The 18558-nt window shown below is 57.4% G+C and overlaps 1 protein-coding gene across 7 annotated transcripts in view; it reads left to right on the forward strand.

Moving 5' to 3' along the window:
* The window catches only part of PLEKHG5 (pleckstrin homology and RhoGEF domain containing G5), a 52233-nt gene that overhangs the window by 29439 nt on the left and 4236 nt on the right, over nt 1-18558 (forward strand). For 5 of the 7 annotated variants that reach the window (XM_061382882.1, XM_061382877.1, XM_061382876.1 and 2 more), the window contains 12 exons: nt 11716-11845; nt 13245-13347; nt 13726-13786; nt 14131-14222; nt 14642-14778; nt 15079-15224; nt 15793-16008; nt 16086-16274; nt 16590-16685; nt 17396-17446; nt 17797-17946; nt 18311-18421. In XM_061382882.1, coding sequence (XP_061238866.1) covers nt 11716-11845; nt 13245-13347; nt 13726-13786; nt 14131-14222; nt 14642-14778; nt 15079-15224; nt 15793-16008; nt 16086-16274; nt 16590-16685; nt 17396-17446; nt 17797-17946; nt 18311-18421 — 1482 coding nt within the window. Of the gene's footprint in view, nt 1-3352; nt 3521-11715; nt 11846-13244; nt 13348-13725; nt 13787-14130; nt 14223-14641; nt 14779-15078; nt 15225-15792; nt 16009-16085; nt 16275-16589; nt 16686-17395; nt 17447-17796; nt 17947-18310; nt 18422-18558 lie in introns of those variants that run through there. The other 2 variants (XM_061382879.1, XM_061382878.1) reach the window with 2 other exon arrangements.

Raw genomic sequence — 18558 nt, forward strand, 5'->3', positions numbered from 1 at the left:
TGGTGGCGTGGAGCTGGCCTGCGGAGAGGTTCTCTACACCCTTACCATCTGCCCAGCACGGGGCAGGTCCTTAGAGCAGGCTCTGCCTCCAGGGGGACCCCAGAACCTGAGAACAAGTGGTGAGGCCCAGGCCTAGGGGAAGGGAGGAGCCAGATGGGGCGTTTGGAGAGGAGAGCAGCCTGGCAGAGCCGGCTCCTCCCTGGCTAACGTGCCCATGCATGCAGCCTCCACCCCTAGATTTCTGAGGTGCCAGATGGAGCCTCGGGGCTGGGAGCCTCTTAGGGGAGCTTAGCTTGGGTAGGGAGCCCCTGGGCAGGGGTGTCCCCCTGGCCAGAGAGCCCCAACTCCTGGTTCCGGGCCAGTCTCCTGTGGACAGAACACAGAGCTGGCCCCAGACCTGTGACCTCCCCTCTCCCACTGCAGACCAGGCTGGGGCCCCAACCCACTGTGGGGAAGGGGAAGCCCACAGGCCTCTGCTTTTCTGGGGCTGGGGAGGTGGTGCAGGGCGGGAGTGGCAGGGGGCTCCTGCCTTGGAGACTCCATTATTCATCAGCCGTGGCATCTGGTTTCTGGGTATCAGTTTCAACAAGCCAGTCCTGACTCATGAGCCTGGAGCTGGGGCTGGGCTAGGGAGGGGCCCCCTCCTCAGGGATTCAGGGGCTGGGACCTTTTGGGCCTGCTCATGGGCTATTTCAGCTCCCTATTTAGCGCGGAGGTGGGAACCTCGAAGCCTGCCGAGGCCTCCTCCCTTCCCTGTGCAGGGCTCCTTTCCTCCCCTGCTCCACAGGTTCCTTGACCCTGCACTCTTGGCCCTGGGACAGCAGGGCCCTGGCCCTCCAAGGAGCAGCCCCAGCCCTGGATGGAGAACCCAAGCAGGAGCGTGACTCAAGGTGGCCAGAACCTGGTCACTCCAGTGACCTCTGGTGACCTGTCCTGGCCCAGTCCTGATGGTCTGGCTACCCCAGACTGGTGGGCTTGGGGATCTGCCCTGTCCTCAAGGGGGTGGACCTCAAGTCCCCTGCTGCCCAAACCACCACTTGGCTGGTCTTCATGTCACCCTTCTCTGTGCTTGAGGCTCACAGGGGGTGGTCCAGTGGGCATCCGCTGTTAGAACAAGTTTTTTTACCTTTCCAAACCTCAGTGTCTTTGTCTGTTGAATTGAGATAGTAACAGTATCTTCTCCTTATGGTCTCTGAGAAGAGTGAACAGGATTTGGCATAGGCCTGGCACTTAGGTGTGCTCAGAGGTTGGCCTGGGGGGCAGCAGCAGGGGCAGGGGGCTTGGACAGCACCACCAGGTTTTGAGGTAGAAACTGACCTGCCTGGGGCCAGCAAGCCAAGGTCATGGATGCTGGAAGGGATGGAGAGAAGCCGTGGACAGGCAATAGAGAAAGCTTTGTTAACCGTTGGCCACAGGAGGGGGCATCCTGGCCAAGACCTTCCTGGCCCTAATGGCCTTCTCTAGCATGAAGCCCCTCCTCCTGTCTTCATTCGTCCATTCATCATCTTAGTCTACACTGAGTACCTGTGGTGGCTAGGACTGTTCTAAGTGCCAAAGATGAAGCATGGGCCAGACAGCCAAGACTGCTAGCCTCTGGAGAGAATATTCTAGCAGGGAAAAGTGATAATCAAGAAGTGAACAAAGGAAATAATTTCAGGTCATAATATAAATAGATGCTTTGGAGGAAATGATTCAATTTAAGGGGACTGAGAGTTCCGGGGTAAGGGGGTGTTTATTTGGAGAGAAGAGTAATGGCCTCCTTGGAGAGGTAGGATTTAAATTGGGGCTCAGTGCCAGCTGTTGGGAAGATAAAGGGCACATGGTGTTCCAGAACACGGAGGAGCAGGTTCTGAGCTCAGTGAGTTGTGGGGATGAAGGAAGCCAGCATGGCGGCCCACCGTGTGTAACCGGCCAGGGGGGCAAGGTAGGAACCAGGCCACAATTGGGATTTTATTTTAAGCAAGATGGGAAGTCACAGGAGGGTTGGGTGGGGGGTGGGGGAGTGACATGGTCAGGTTTCAGTTTTAAAGGATTTGCCTATGGTGTGGAAAGAGGGCCACTCAGGATGTGGGAGGGGACACAGCCATGGAAACCTCCTGGCCGGGATAGATGGATAAATTGCTGCTCCTTGCAAAACCTGCAGAGACCGTCTTCCCCCCACAGAACCAGACTGAGGGGGAGCTGTCTAGGGGATGGGGCTGATGACAGCGTGTCCCCCTCCCCCATGAGTACTGAGGAGTGCCCCAGGGAGGCCATTCCAGAACCCCAGAGTCAGAAGCCTGGGTGTCAGTCCTGCCTGTGGACTTCTTCGTCACTTTACCCCCCACTCGATGAGCGAGGATAACAGTGCCCGCCTCCACCTCCTGGGAGTGAGTGTGAAAGGCTTTGACGACCTACAGTGGGGATCCTGGCACCACACCCCATTCCTGGTCTGCGTCTTGGGCTCTGATGAGCGCCCTCTGGCGGTAGGGCACCGGAAGCTCCCACGTGGCCTTGAGCCGGGGAGGGGTGCGGGGCGGTGGGTGCCAGCCTGGAGCAGCAGGGGCTTCGTGGAAAGCTGAGTTGGGCTGCGGGGTTGTCCCGACGCCTCCTCTCACTCTACTCCTGGGCGCACCCCAGAGACCACCCTCTCCGCCCCGCTCACCTGCCTTCTGCCCGCCGCCTCCACCTGTGGTCACTAGCCCCAATCTGCTCCTCTGCCTGGCATGGGCAGTGGGAGCGGGGGTCCCCCGGGCTCAGGCTCTGAAGCGGGGGTCTCTTGGATTGCGGGCCTATACTAAGATGACCCTCAAGAAGGCCTCTGAGCGCCGGCTGTGTGGCTAGGACTGGGAAGTGGAGTCAGATATCCTCGGGTCTGGACGGGGAGCGGGGTCCGAGGACCCCTAGGGAGATGTGATGTGTCCTTGGTCCGGTCCCCCCTCTTCTGCCACCAGCATTAAGGAAGCTCCCTCACGGGAGGGAGAAGTCCTGCGGGCTCAGGCTCTGGTGCGGGGGTCCCTAGGACTGGAGGGAGGGGGATAAGATGCTCTTTGGCCAGGGGGAGCTCCTATGCCCAGTAGTTCGCTTTGTGGAGGGGAGGGTGGCGGTCACAGCAAATTGAGGCGCCCGCGGGACTGGGCGGGGCCGGGGTTCCGCAGTCAAGGTGAGGGGGGTTGTCACCGGCGGGCCCCCCTGCCCCCAGCATCCAAGGAGGTCCCCGGGGAGGGGGGAACCCTCTGAGCCTGGGACCTTTGTGTGTAGCGGGGGTGGGGTCAGGGCGGGGCTGCCGGCGGGAGGGTGTTTCCCGCCCCCCCGGGGTCCCCGGCGCGCTCGGCGGGCGGGCGCGGCCGCACAATGGCAGGAAGCGGGGCTCCGCGCTTTGTCCGGCGGGCGGCGCAGACCGCCGCTTCCTCCGGCCGCCATGGGGACGGGACCCGGCGTCTCCGGGCGCCGCGCGGCCTCCAGGCCGAGCCCCGGGCTGCCCTCCCGAGACTCCGAGCCCGGCTGGGCAGGGGGTCGTGGCCGCAACGGGGAAGGCCAGGTACGGGCGCGGGGGGCCGGGCGGGGAGGCCGGGGCGGGTGCTCTGTCGCTCCTCCGCGCGCGTCTCTAAGCGGATCCGGTACTCGGCGACCCAGCCCCCTGCCCCGGGGTGCACACCGCGGGGGTGCAGGGGGGAGGAGGGGCTGGGGAGGCGATGAAGGGCTGGGGGCTTGAGATGTATCCCCCACCCTGGCACCAAGGGGACCAAGCAGCGGAGGGGACAGCCAGACCCTGGCCTTTTGTGTCTGGGGCTGACTCCGGACACACCTGTGGGTCCCAGGGCCTGCATTGGCCACCCTCCCCTTTCCTTCCTTTGCCCGGGCCCTACCCACACCCCTCCTACTCCTGCTTCTGAGGCCACCCTGGTGGGACTGGGAAGACTGATTTCTCCACGCCCTATCCCTGGGGGAGTTGGCCTTGATCGTGCTCCCCAAGAGGCCCAGGCCCCTCTATTATTTGTAAAGTTACCGCTCATTCTCTGCCTTTGGACATGCAGTGACGCCTCCGCTCTCGCCTCTTTGGCTTGAGTCCTGAGAACTTTTGGCCTCGGACCCTGCTGTCTCTCCCTGGCTGGCAGGATCGCTGCTGCCCTTAGAGAGTGGTTGTAGCGGGGCGTGAGGGGGCAGCAAGGAGGTGGGGAGTAGACCCTGGGTCTGAGAGAAGAGGCTCAAGAGTCTGGCTTTGGGAAAGGGCTACCCTGCTTTAGTGATGGGGAGACCCCCAATCCTGGAGGGAGTTGCGGAGACCCTGGGGTTTGGAGATGGAGGTGTAAGAACAGACAGTGTGGGCTGTGCCCACCTCAGCCTCAGCCTCCCTCCCTGGGGGTTCTCAGAACTTCATCCTCAACCCGCTGAATACTCACCTGCTTCAGATCCTAGCCTGACTCTCACATCATCCTGGTGTCCCTGAGCCTGGGGGCTGCTGGGAGGATGGAAGGAGGTCAGCCACCAGCTGGACTCTTGTTAAAATTAGCATTAGTGACAACCCTGTATGTGAGACAGCAAAAGAGACACAGATGTATAGAACACTCTTTTGGACTCTGTGGGAGAGGGAGGGGGAATGATTTGGGAGAATGGCATTAAAACATGTATAATATCATATAAGAAACGAATCGCCAGTCCAGGTTCAATGCAGGATACAGGAAGCTTGGGGCTGGTGCACTGGGATGACCCAGAGGGATGGTATGGGGAGGGAGGTGGGAGGGGGGGTTCAGGATGGGGAACACGTGTACACCTGTGGCGGATGCATGTTGATGTATGGCAAAACCAATACAATATTGTAAAGTAAAATAATAATAATAAATAAATAAAAAGAAAGAACTAAACCATAAAAAAAAAAAATTAGCATTAGTATCAGTAGTAAGTTCCTCCTCCAGGGGATCCTCCCAACCCAGGAATTGAACTCTTGTCTCCTGCATTGGCAGGTGGATTCTTTACCACTGTGCCACCTGGGAAGCCCACCTATTGGTTAGTACATTCAGTTAATATTTACTTAGTGGCAATCTGTATGCTATGCAGTGGTATTATAGGTATTATAAGTAGGAAATGGCAACTCACTCCAGTATTCTTGCCTGCAGAATTCCATGGATGGAGAAGCCTGGTGGGAGCACATTTACTGGTTAGGTTTTAAAACAAGATTGTGGCACAGAACCAAGGACTTGGACTGGAAGAGTCCCAGAGAACCACCCCCACCCTCAACCCAGAACACCCACAACCTAGCATGGCTCCTTCCATGTCACCCCCCCACCCACTGTGAAGCTAGGGCCTGGGCAGCTGGACAGTCCACAGCCCCACTGCCCAATGCCAAGCCTGGCGCCAGAAAAATGAAGCTGTCAGGGAAATCGCTAGAGGCCTGGAAGGGGTCGGCATGGGGCACCTGTGCCAGACTGACTGCCAGGCTGGACACAGAGGGCGAGAGGGCTGCTGAGCTGGCTGGCTGTGAGCCTCCCGGGGAGAAAGGACAAGTGCTTCCTCGGATTTGTTGTCAGGAAAAGATGCTCACTGCAGGGATTCCTGTATCCGTGAAGCCCGGCCCTCTGTCAGGAGGGCCCCACTCCTCTCTCCCTTCTCTGCTACCAAGAAATGGTGTGAATGTGGTGAAAATGTGGGATCTGGAGCTACATACCCTAGGTTCAAGTCCTGACTCCACTAGCTGTGTGACTTTAAACAAGTTGCTTAACCTCTCTGAGCCTCACTTTCCTCTTCTGTAAAATACAGACAATCCTAGCCCCTACCTCATGGGATGAGGAACCCTCAGTGCAGCCCCGGGCACATGACAATCACGTTATAAATGCTCAGACATTTTCAGCTTCCTATTCTTTCCTATCTTTGGCCATTTTCTCGGCTGTCTAGGCCATCCTTACCCTGTCTGTCATCTTCAAAATTCCTAATTGGGGCACTTCCCTGGTGGTCTGGTAGCTGAGACTCTGCGCTCCCAACGCAGGGGGTCCAGGTTCAATTCCTGGTCAGGGAATTAGAGCCCACATGCTACAACTAAGAGTTTGCATACCACAGCTAAAGATCCCATGTGTGGCAACCAAGACCTGGCACAACCAAAGAAATAAACAAATATTAAAAGGAAAATCCCTGGGACTTCCCTGGTGGTTCAGTGGTTAAGACTTCGCCTTCCATCCCAGGGGTGTGGGTTTGATCCCTGGTCGGGGAGCTAAGATCCTACATGCTTTGGGCTGAAAAACCAAAACACAGAACAGAAGCAATATTGTAACCAATTCAATAAAGACTAAAGAAGATGCCTGATCAGGCTCTCTCCAGCCCAAATCTCCAGTGGTCCTCTATCATGCTACTTAATAATCAAACCAGTACTTATTGAACGGCTAGGATGAGATCAGTCAGTGAAGCTGAAAGACCGAAACTGCTGTCCTTGTAGAGCTGATAGGGTGTGGAGGCAACAAAGTGAGACACGCAGACTGCCTGCCAGTGGGAGGTGTTAAGGAGAGAAGGCGGGGGCAGGGAGTGGATGTGGAGGAATGAAACCTTAGAAGGGGAAGATGGTGACTTTTGAGTGAAGGTGTGCAGGAAGGGAGGTAGCTGGTTATTTCAGTGTCTGGGAAAGTGTTTCAGGCTGAGGGATTAGCAGATGCCAAGGCTCAGAGGTGGGGCACATCTGAAGAAGCGTGTCCAAGAAGGCAGGAGGAGGGACTTCCCTGGTGGTCCAGTGGCCAAGACTCTGCTCTCCCAATGCAGGGGACATGGGTTCAATCCCTAGTAAGGGAACTAAGATCCTGCATGCCACAACTAAAGACCCTGAGTGCTGCGACTAAAGACCCAGCACAGCCAAATAAATAAATATATGCATGCTCAGTGGCTCAGTCGTGTCCGACTCTTTCTGGCCCCATGGACTGTAGTCTGCCAGGCTCCCCTGTCCGTGGGATTTTCCAGGCAAGAGTACTGGAGTGGGTTGCCACTTCGTATTCTAGGAGATCATCCCGACCCAGGGATCAAACCTGTGTTTCTTGCGTCTCCTGCGTTGGCAGGTCAGTTCTTTACCACTAGCGCCACCTGGGAAGCCCAGTAAAAGGGAAGGCAGGAGGCCGGTGGGTGGGGGCAGTGTAAGGAGCTAGGAGAAAAGGACAAGAGGCCCCGAGGTCACCTGCCTTGGCAGGAGATGGGAAGCCCTTGCAGGGTTTTGAGGAGGTCCCTGTGACTCCTCGGAGAAGGCAGTGGCACCCCACTCCAGTACTCTTGCCTGGAAAATCCCATGGACGGAGGAGCCTGGTAGGCTCCAGTCCATGGGGTCGCTAAGAGTCGGACACGACTGAGCGACTTCACTTTCACTTTTCACTTTCATGCATTGGAGAAGGCAATGGCAGCCCACTCCGGTATTCTTTCCTGGAGAATCCCAGGGACAGAGGAGCCTGGTGGGCTGCTGTCTATGGGGTTGCACAGAGTCGGACACGACTGAAGCGACTTAGCAGCAGCAACAGCAGTGTGACTCCTCTTTGAACTGGGTCCACTGCGGCTGCTCATGGAGAACAGACTGGGGTCAAGGATGGGTGTAGGGTGACCAGCTCAGGGGCCCTGTCATCCTGCTAAGAGGCTATGGGAGCTAAGCTGGCCTGGAGAGTGTGGCCGGTTTGAAACTATGGATATTAAGGATGGCGCCTGAAGACGTGTTAGACTGCCTGGATGATGGGTAACAGAAGGATCACAGGTGACCCCAAGGTTTTTGGCCTATTATATTTTCTTGGGGCTGTCATAACAAGTCAGGGTGGCTTTAGAACAACAGAAGTTTATTCTCTCAGTTCTGAGGCCAAAAATCTGAAATTAAGATGTGGTCAGATCGTTCTCCCTTGGAAGTTAGCAGGGGAGGACTCTCCCTCGCTTCCTCCAGCTTCTGGCGCCTCCTGCTGTTCCTCAGTATCCCTTGGCTTGTAGATGCCTGACTCCAGTCACCACCTCTGTTGCTACATGGCTTCTCACTATGTGTCCCCTCTCTATGTCTCTTCTCTTCTTATAAGGATACCGGTCATATGGTTAGTCCATACTCTATCCTGTGTGATTACAGACACCATTATGACCTCAGCTTAACTAATGCCATCTGTAATGATCCTCTTTCCATCAAGGGCACATTCTATGGTGCTGGGGGTTAGGACTGAACCTATCTTTTTAAAAAAAAAAAAAAAAACTGTTTGCTGTGCCACCTGGCTTGTGAGATTCTAGATCCCCAACCAGGCCTTCCCAGGTAGCTCAGTGGTAAAGAGTCTGCCTGCCAGTTTAGGAGATGCAAGTTCGATTCCTGGGCCAGGAAGATCCCCTGGAGAAGGAATTGGCAGCCCACTCCATATTCTTGCCTGGAGAATCCCATGGACAGAGGAGCCTGATGGGCTACATACAGTCCATGGGGTCACAAAGAGTCAGACATGACTTAGCAAGTAAACAACAACAGCACTTCCCCAACCAGGGATTGAATCCAGGCCCATGGCTGTGAAAGCACCAAGTCCTAACCACTGGACCACCAGGGAATACCCTGAACCTATCTTTTTGAGGGACATAATTCAGCACATAACATCAGCATAGCCAGAAGGTGTTGCCAGTAATCGAGATGGGTTGAGCCATGTGGAAAATTTCAGGAGCTCATGTGAGGACCTTTTAAGTTTGAGATGCTTGTTGGGATACAGGAGGAGGATGGAGAAGGTGGGTCCAGAGTCTTGGGCCTGGTCCCCACTGGACAGATCACCTGGGAGCCCTCTCTAGGACAGTGGGTGTGGGTAAAATGAGGAGGGGTCCACAGATGGGGAGAGAGCAGGAAGCAGGCAAGGGGCCTGAGAGGGGAGGGAATAGGCAAGGCATGGGTCCTGGGGGCCGAGGAAGAAACGGTTTCCAAGAGACCATGTCAAATGCTGGGTCCTGGGCGAACAAGCAAGAGGACTTCGAAGTGTGGATGTCAGCAGAGACCTTAGAAGAGCAAACTGGGGAGGGAGCAGAATTGATGGGAGAGGGTCTGAGAGAAAATGGAAGAATTAGAAAATCTCTGGTTGCAACCATCGTAGTAATAGTTTGATTTAGGCAAAAGCCGTCAGTGAGGACTAAAGTCCTGGAGTTTGCAATCACTGGGGAGCAGGCTATCTCAAAGTGTCACCCCAGGACTACCTACTCATTGGTGGTTTAGTGGCTAAGTCGTGTCCAACTCTTTGCGACCCCATGGACCATAGCCTGCCAGGCTCCCCAGTCCATGCATGGGCTTTGCCAGGCAAGAATACTGGAGTGGTTTGCCATTTCCTTCTCCAGGGGATCTCCTGACCCAGGGATTGAACCTGGGTCACCTGCATTGCAGGCGGATTCTTTACCACTGAGCCACCAGGGAAGCCCTGTATCCACTCATTACAGAGAGAGAACACGCCTTTACAGAGTACAGCGAGGGGACTTCCTTGGTAGTCCAGTGGTTAAGAATCCACTTTCCAATACAGGGGACAGGGAACTAAGATCCCACATGTAGCAGGGCAACTAAGCCTGTCAACTGCAACTAAGACCTGGCACAGCCAAATAAGTATATATTAAAGCAAACAAACACGATACAGTGAGATCCCCAGATGATCTGGCACTCGGGCACACTGAGGAAGACACGGTCCACTCTCTGTTGTCCCTGCACATATGCTCATCTTTAAACTATGCAGGAAGAATTGATGCTTTTGAGCTATGGTGTTGGAGAAGACTCTTGAGAGTCCCTTGGACTGCAAGGAGATCCAACCAGTCAATCCTAAAGAAAATCAATCCTGAATATTCTTTAGAAGGACTGATGCTAAAGCTGAAGCTCCAATATTTTGGCTGCTTGATGCGAAGAGCTCACTCATTGGAAAAGACCCTGAAGCTCGGAAAGATTGAAGGCGGGAGGAGAAGGGGATGACAGAGTATGAGATGGTTGGATGGCATCACTAACTCAAAGGACATGAGTTTGAGCAAGCCCCGGAAGATGGTGAAGGACAGGGAAGCCTGGTGTGCTACAGTCCGTGGTGTCTGTGCTACAGTCAGACACAACTGAGCAACTGAACGACAGCAAACTATGCGAGACCCCCAGACAAATCCAGAAGGAGGGGCTTTCTGCAAAACTGCTGGCCTGGCTGCTTCAATGTCCTGAAAGACAGGGTGGAAAATGTGGGATATTCATTCAATCTTTTTATTTTTTAAGTATATATATGTATATTTTATTTGTTGATTTAGCTGTACTGGCTCTTATTTGCATCCCTCTGGATCTCTGATCTTCACTGAGGCATGCAGACTCTTTAGTTTTGGCATGTGAACTCTTAGTTGCGGCATGTGGTATCTACTTTCCTGACCAGGGATCAAACCCAGGCCCCCTGCATTGGGAGCTTGGAGTCTTAGCCACTGAACCACTAGGGAAGTCCCAGAGCATTTATTCTTAAAGGGATAAACAAACACAGCCAAACGTACATACATATGAACCTTGATTGAATACCATGTGGGGAAAAAAATCTGTGAAGGACATTATTTAGACACTTGTGGAAATGCCAAGGGAGACTAAAGTTGGACAAAGTATCATCACTGAGTTTCCACGAGTGTGACACACATAGAGCTGTGTGGGGTTTTGCACGAGAACATCTGTGCTCCCAGGTGGTGTCGATTTCCTCACCAGGGGAGGGGTGTCATGAGCAGTGTGGCGAATGTGAATGACTGGCGGAGCTAGAATGGTGTGAAGATGTCATTGTACTATTCTTACCACTTTCTGAAGGTTTGAATTATTTTAAAACAAAAAGTTGAGGGAAAAGAAAATAAAGGGTAATGGGAGGAGAGAACAGGAACTGGTGGTTATGGATGCCTGGTTTTACAGAGTTTAGTTATAAGTGGAGGGGGAGCTGGAGCTGGAGAATCAGGTTGGTTTGCCCATGGGAATGATCTGGTGAGAGGTGGGTCTCGGTGGGAGGCTGGTCTGGGATTGGGGCAGGGTGAAGCCTCCACAGCCCAGGATGGGTGGGTGGCTGTGGTGGTTGGGGCTCATGGAGTGCCTTCTGGTGGCTTCTGTTTCCCTGGAAAAGTAGGCAGTGGGTCAGTGGGGCGTGAGTTTGGGATGCTTAGGGGATGGAGGAGATAGGAAGGTCATCCATGGGGGTGGGGATGAGAGCAGACTGGAGCGAATGGGTAAATCTGAGGTCACGTCACTAAGCAACGGCCCATGGGTCCCACGTAGGCGCCCAGATGCCAGCATCATTCCCTGACTCCTCCATAAGCCCCTCCATACCTTGACTTAGAAATCCAGGGTGGTCAGCTGTTCGGGGGCTGCACAGGTCATAGAATTGAGGGCAGAGGCCCTGGGCACGGAGGACGGGGAGGCATTCTGTTTGACGACACTGAGTTGGGCAAACTGACGGGCAGCCCCAGCCTCACTTTTGGGGGCCCTTTCTGCCTGTGTTCCAGAAGAGGCCCTGGGAGCACCTGCTTCGTGGTTACTTACTCTGCACTGTGTTTCTTGCGGGCAGGGCTTTGCTTTCTCTGCATCCCCCAGGATGGACACCTTGTAGGTGCTTGGGAAACACTTGATGGATAAATTAATAAGCATGGGCCCCTGTGGAACGTGGATGTTTGGACATGAAGAGCAGCCCAATAAGCACGGGCCCCTGTGGAACGTGGATGTTTGGACATGAAGAGCAGCCCCTGTAGGGCCAGGGGCCCCGTGTACCACAGGGGTCTGGGTCCACCCTGCCCCCATCCTTTCCCACACAGGTATGCCACCACGCCGACTGCCAGCAGCTACACCACCGGGGCCCCCTCAACCTCTGTGAGGCCTGTGACAGCAAGTTCCACAGCGCCATGCATTATGATGGGCACGTCCGCTTCGACCTGCCCCCCCAAGGTGAGCACGGGGAGGGACCAGTCCCTAGAGCCCTTGCCTGGGGGCACAGGGTCCTGGTAACTGTAGGCATCATGACAAGGCCATGAGAAAGGACACGAGTCAACTGTGAACAATGAAACCCAAATCTGCTGCCCCTTTTGTTCCACAAATGTTTTTCTTTTTTTAACATTTATTTTGTATTGAGATATAACTGATTAACAGGGATTCCCAGGTGGAGACAGACACAGATTCAATTCCTGGGTCGGGAAGATCCCCTGGAGGAGGCCATGGCAACTCACTTCAGTATTCTTGCCTGGAGAATCCCATGGACAGAGGAGCCTGGCAGGCTACAGTCCATGGGGTTGCAAAGAGTCGGACATGACTGAAGCAACTTAGCATGCATGCATAGCCCATTAACAATGTTGGGATAGTTTCAGATGAAGAGGGAAGGGACTCAGTCATACATATACATGTATCCATTCTCCCCCAAACCCTCCTCCCTTCCAGGCTGCTACCTAACACTGAGCAGAGTTCCATGTGCTATATAGTAGATCCTTGTTGGTTATGCATTTTAAATACAGCCATGTGTACATGTCCACCCCAAACTCCCTAACTATCCCTTCCTGCCATCCTCCGCCCTGCCAGTTTTTTAATAAGAGGAAAAGTTGGGGACCGGCCCTGCTCGAGGGCCAGCCTGTCTTCTCTAGGGGCCGGGTCCTTCTCAATGGACCTGCCTCTGCCCCTGCCCAGGCCAGCGTGGAGAAAGCCCTTCTGTCTTCTCCTCCAGGCAGGGGATTTCTGGGCAGATCCTCTAGCCAGGCAGCCAGCGGGCAGAGGCAGTGGGAGGTGGGATGGGCAGGTCAGAAGGAACTTGCAGCAGGAAACAAGAAACCCCTCCTGCTGAACAGGCACCTGGCCCAGTCCCACTGCCAGCTGACTGTGCTGAGGTGGCTTTGTCTCCTTCCCCAGCTGGTCAGAGGGACAAAAGGACTGTTCCCCAGGGCCCCCTGGGACTTTGGGTGTGGTCACAGTGGTGACCTGCAAGAAAGGGGAGGGGAGAGGGGGACACCTGCAAGAAAGAGCCATGGACTTTGTTCCCTCCCTGCAACAGTCCTAGAGGCAGCGCTTCTTTATGCCTATTTCATAGATGGGTAAACTGAGGTGGATTTGTACTGGGCGCAGGGCATCACCCAGGATGTCATTCCAGGGCCCTTGCATCTTTTTGAGTCTGGGGATGGGTAAATGATAAGCAGTGACTGACCCCTCCTCACAGAACTGAGGGGCCCTGGCTTGTTAGGGAGGCGGGGTCCCAGGGTCCATAGATGGCTTTGGTTCCTCTGGAGACTGCCATGTTGGAAGACTAAGGAAGGGACCAGGGACAGGGAGACAGGCACAACCCCGCTCCCGCTCTACTCCACAGGCTCTGTCCTGGCTCGGAACGTGTCCACCCGGTCATGCCCCCCGCGCACCAGCCCTGCTGTGGACTTGGAGGAGGAGGAGGAGAGTTGTATGGATGGCAAGGGGTAGGTGAGGGGTTGGTGGGCGGAGAAGACACCTGGGAGCTCCCAAGGCTGGGTGTCAGGTCACAGATCTAGGGACCAGAGACCCCTCCTAGCCCCTGCTGCCACCCAGATTCCTGGAGGGTGAGCCTCTAGGGCTTCTGGGGGCAGACTTCCACCTGTCTAGGGACCCTGGGTATGACTCCTGGATTGGCCACAGGGGGGCGCACAGCTCCTTGTGAGCCACTCCCCACCTCCACCCCTGCTTGCCTGAGCCAACCTGAGTTACCTGGCCACCTACAGTCAGAAAGGGGTGGGTCACCAACTGGGGCCTACCCACATCCCACCCTGATGAGAGCCCACCCACGCCTCCAACCTCTGCCCTGACTGGCTTCCTTGCAGGGACCGAAAGAGCACAGGCCTGAAACTCTCCAAGAAGAAAGCCAGGAGAAGACATACAGATGTAAGAAGCCCCCAGGCTGGCAGAGCAGGCCCCTCCCCACCAGTCTCTGCCCCTCCTGGGCCCTTTCCATTCCCGAGGCTGGGCCTCTCTGCTCTGAATTCCAAGAACCCGGGGATGGGGCGTGGAGTGAGCATGTCTCTCTGTCACTGCCCAGCCCTGCAGCCCAGCCCTGCCCACCTTAGCCCAGGTGGGGGATGCTCCAGGAGCTCCTGCCTCTGGCAGGAGGGCTGCCGGGGCCCTCCCTGGGATAGAAAAGGACAGGGAGATCCCTGTGCTCACTAGGACCCTGGGGTGGGGAGGGGAGGGCCCTAGGGGTGCAGGTGCTGAGATGCATGTCCGCTCAGGACCCAAGCAAGGAGTGCTTCACCCTGAAATTTGACCTGAACGTGGACATTGAGACGGAGATTGTACCAGCCATGAAAAAGAAGTCTCTGGGGTAGGGCTTGATGGGGCTGAGGGGAGAAGGGAGCTGGGGGCAGTTGTGGCCTCAGCAGGTATGACTGTGTGTCTGTGTCGTGGCCCGTAGACAAGTGTGTCCTCCCTCATGGGCACCCCACTCATGTGCAGTGAGGGCCTGGGAGCCATGCTTGAGTGGACGTGACCCACCCCTGGGGCATGGACTGGCATGTGACAGGGTCTGCCCTGGTGTGTCAACACGAACGTGTGAGGGCGAGGGCATTGTGTATACACGTGTGAACCTCCTATTCATGTGTGCATGTATGAACCTGGGTGTGATCCCCCTGGGGTCTCCCTTTTCTTTTGGGGGGATGGGGTGGGGGTTCATGTGATGTCTCTGGGCAGGGTGAGGGGTTCATATGATGGCCCCCAACACACACACCTCCTGTCCTGGGGCAGGGAGGTGCTGCTGCCAGTATTTGAAAGGAAGGGCATTGCACTGGGCAAAGTGGACATCTATCTGGACCAGTCCAACACGCCCCTGTCCCTCACCTTTGAGGCCTACAGGTTTGGGGGACACTACCTGCGGGTCAAAGGTGAGCAGGGGAGCTGGGGCGCAACTGGGTCCTCTGGGGAGGGTGTTGTTTCCCAGCTCAGGTTCCCATTGGCCATGGCCTTGAGCAGGCTCATTACCATACAGGTGTCTCTGCTGGGCAGCAGTGCTGGGTGCTGGCGGGGGGGGCTTTGGGGGAGGGTAACCAGGGTGCTGGCAGGTGGGGCTTTGAGGGAGGGCAGCCAGGCCTTGGTTTGGCTCCTCCAGGGAGAGAGGACCGGGGTCTCGTCCTCCACTGGCCTGGGTTTTGAGGACCTATACTTGTCCCCACATGCCTCCCCAGCCAAGCCAGGGGACGAGGGGAAGGTGGAGCAGGGGGTGAAGGACTCCAAGTCCCTGAGTCTGCCGATCCTGCGGCAAGCCGGGGCTGGGCCCCCGGCCCAAGAGCGCGTGGACCTCCAGAGCCGCCGGGAGAGCCTGGATATCCTGGTGAGGAGGGGCTGTGTCAGGGCTAGGGGTGGGGAGGGGCCAGAGGGGAGGTCACCTGGGCCCCTTGCTGCTCCTGCTGGGGGCTTTCCTACCCCTTCTGTGAAATGGGGCTGGCTCCGGGCGTACCGGGTGGATCTAACCCACTGCAGGGGGATGGGCCTGGGAATTCTGAGTGTTCGTGCACGAGGAGTCTGAGCATGTGTGTCCAAGCAGACACTGTGTGGGGAGCGAAGCTGTATGTCACTGGCTGTGCCCGTGAGCGTTCATCAGGGATCCACTTGGATGTGGGCTTCTCAGTGCACCCGAGCGTGTGTGACTCTGTGTTCTCCCACGTGCTTTATGCTCCTGGTTGGGGTTGGCGGTGGGGGGAGGCGTGGCCCAGGGGCGCCTCTCTGGACCTTCCAGCCCCCAGGGCATGTTTAGGTCTCAGGAGAGGTGGCCTCACAGGGTGGGGGAATGCAGAGACCCTCCTGCATCCCAGGCAGGTTTGAGGTCCTGGAAATGCATGATGGGGTGGGGCCATGGGGGTCAGAGTGGACCCGCCTCTTGACTGTTGCTCCCTGGCCAGGCCCCTGGTCGCCGACGCAAGAACATGTCAGAGTTCCTAGGGGAGGCAAGCATCCCTGGGCAGGAGCCCCCCACACCCTCCAGCTGCTCTCTGCCCAGCAGTAGCAGCAGTGGCAGCAGCAGCAGCAGCAGTGGCAGTGACAGCTGGAAGAACCGGGCGGCCAGTCGCTTCAGTGGCTTCTTCAGCTCAGGCCCCAGCACCAGCACCTATGGCCGGGTATGTGGGCCCGGGTGCCCTGGGGCAGGGCGGCTGGCTGACCCCTGACCCCTGACCCTGACCACGTCTCCTCTCAGGAGATAGACAAGATGGAGCAGCTGGAGGGCAAGCTGCACGCCTATGGCCTCTTCGGGCTGCCCAGGCTGCCCCGGAGGCTGCGCTTTGACCATGACTCCTGGGAGGAAGAAGGTGACGAAGAGGAGGATGAGGATGACGCCGGACTTCGGCTGGAGGACAGCTGGCGGGAGCTCATTGATGGGCACGAGGTGGGTGCCGCCCGCCTGCCCCACAGCTCCCCCCTTCTCAGGGAAAGGGGGGCATTATCGCCCCTGCCCCACTCCACGGGGCCCTTCCTAGGGTGGCAGGATGGTCCATGGACAGCCCTGCCAGGCTGCTGTCATCATTAACCAGCTTTGGAGGAACTCAGGCAAGGTGAAAGTGTGGTGTACCACTTGGCTGGCCCAGAACTTGGGGGGCCTCTGTGTCTCAAATGGGAAAAAAGGTTGCGTGCAGGACCACTCCACCTGCTCCCCTGATCTGGCCACCCCGGGGCTCCTGGAGACACCCTGCCCTCCCCACAGAAGCTGACCCGGCGGCAGTGCCACCAGCAGGAGGCGGTCTGGGAGCTCCTGCACACGGAGGCCTCATACATTAAGAAGCTGCGGGTGATCACCAACGTGAGTGTGGGGCCCAGAGCCACCCCGCCTCCCTGCCCACCCCCACCCCCACCGTGGCCTCCTCTGGGTGTCCCTGAGCAGAGTTTGGACCTTTGCAGAAGGAGTAGGTGCCAAGCAACAAAGTGGGAGGAGAGTAGGGGCAGGCCACACCCCAGAGTGGAGGTGATTCCCCTGGGCCCCTGGGAATTGGGAGGGGGCTTGGGGCAAGTCTGCTGGCTTGAGCTGAGTAACACAGACCTCATCCTTTTACTCATCCACTCAACAGCTGTTTCCAAACACCTGCTGTATGCCAGGTGTCCAGCAGCCCACACCCTAGATGTGGAGACAGGATGGGTAGGCATTGGGAGTGGGGGGGGGGGCGGTATAGGGACTTTGATCTGGGGAAGCATCTGTCCTGGGCTTGTGGGCTCAAAGAAGACACCCTCTGGGCAGAAACCAGAGAGAGCCAGGGCAGAGCTGGAGGAGAGAGTTCCAGATGTGGCCGCCAGGGCAGTGTGCCAGAGCGGCCCTCCAGGTGGGGCCTGGGTAGGGGGACCCCCAGCTGGGCCATGGAACTGGGTCTTTTCTCAAAGGGTGAAGCCTTTCTGTCTCAGGCTGCCTCCGGCCTCCAGGATGGGGAAGGGGCGAAGGGAGCCTTAGAGTCTGGGTGGGGCATCGGGACAGGGAGCCCCCCACCCCGACTCCAGACGCAGTGCTCCTTGCCCCCACAGCTGTTCCTGTGCTGCCTCCTGAACCTGCAAGAGTCGGGACTGCTGTGTGAGGTGCCGCGCGGGGCCGGGGCGGGGGCGGTCCCAGGAAGTAACGGGGAGTGGGGAGGGGCTAAAGCCAGGGAGGGGCGGGACAGGGGCGGGGCTGACTGGTGGAGTGGGTAAGGGACCGGGCCTGGCATCTAATTGTGGACGTGGGATGATGCTGAAGAAAGCTCCGGGCGGGGCTAATGGGTAGAGTGAGAGGCGGGGTAGAGGATGGGCAGGGGCGGGGCCCTACGGGATGGACCCCCCTAACGGCATGGGATGGTACTGAAGAAGGCTGGGGTCGGGGCTGACAGGGCGGGAGAGAGATGGGTTGGGGCGGGGCCGAGCGCACCTCCACCACCAATCCCGCCCCCCAGGTGGAGGCGGACCGCCTGTTCAGCAACATCCCTGAGATCGCGCGGCTGCACCGCGGGCTGTGGGGCAGCGTGATGGCGCCGGTGCTGGAGAAGGCGCGGCGCACGCGGGCGCTTCTGCAGCCCGGGGATTTCCTCAAAGGCTTTAAGATGGTACGGATCAGATCGGACACACTCAGGGACACAGAGGCAGGGCTGGGGCGCCAATCCCGTCTGCCCAACACCCCAGCGCCCTCCCAACTGGTGGCCCGAATGACCCCTGGTGGTCAAGAGGCGTAGAATTCAGAGTCGGTCGCAGTGGTGTGAAACTCCACCTGACCGTGTGCCCTTGCTACCACCTGGCCGAGGCCGATCGCTTTCGCTGAGGCTCCGTTTGTTTCCTCGTGTGGAAAACGGGGATAATAAGCTTGCCTCCTGGTGGTCGGGGAGAGGCAATAAGGGAGGAGCGAGCGCGGGGCCCCCTCCCGCGGTGCGGGCGCGCGGTAACAGGTGCTGTGCCTGTTCCGCCCCGCGCCAGTTCGGCTCCCTCTTCAAGCCCTACGTCCGATACTGCATGGAGGAGGAGGGCTGCATGGAGTACATGCGCGGCCTGCTGCGCGACAATGACCTCTTCCGAACTTACATCACGGTGAGGGCGGATGGGGCTCGCCGGGGGGCCAGGGCACTGCGCAATGGGCTCCCTCGGGCGGCAGGTGCCGGAGGGCATGGCGGTGGGCGCGGCCTGGGGGCCCGGGGCGGGGCCCACCCTGAGTCCCGCTCCGCCTC

This window comes from Bos javanicus, chromosome 16 (assembly GCF_032452875.1).
Source record: "Bos javanicus breed banteng chromosome 16, ARS-OSU_banteng_1.0, whole genome shotgun sequence".
Classification (NCBI taxonomy): domain Eukaryota; kingdom Metazoa; phylum Chordata; class Mammalia; order Artiodactyla; family Bovidae; genus Bos; species Bos javanicus.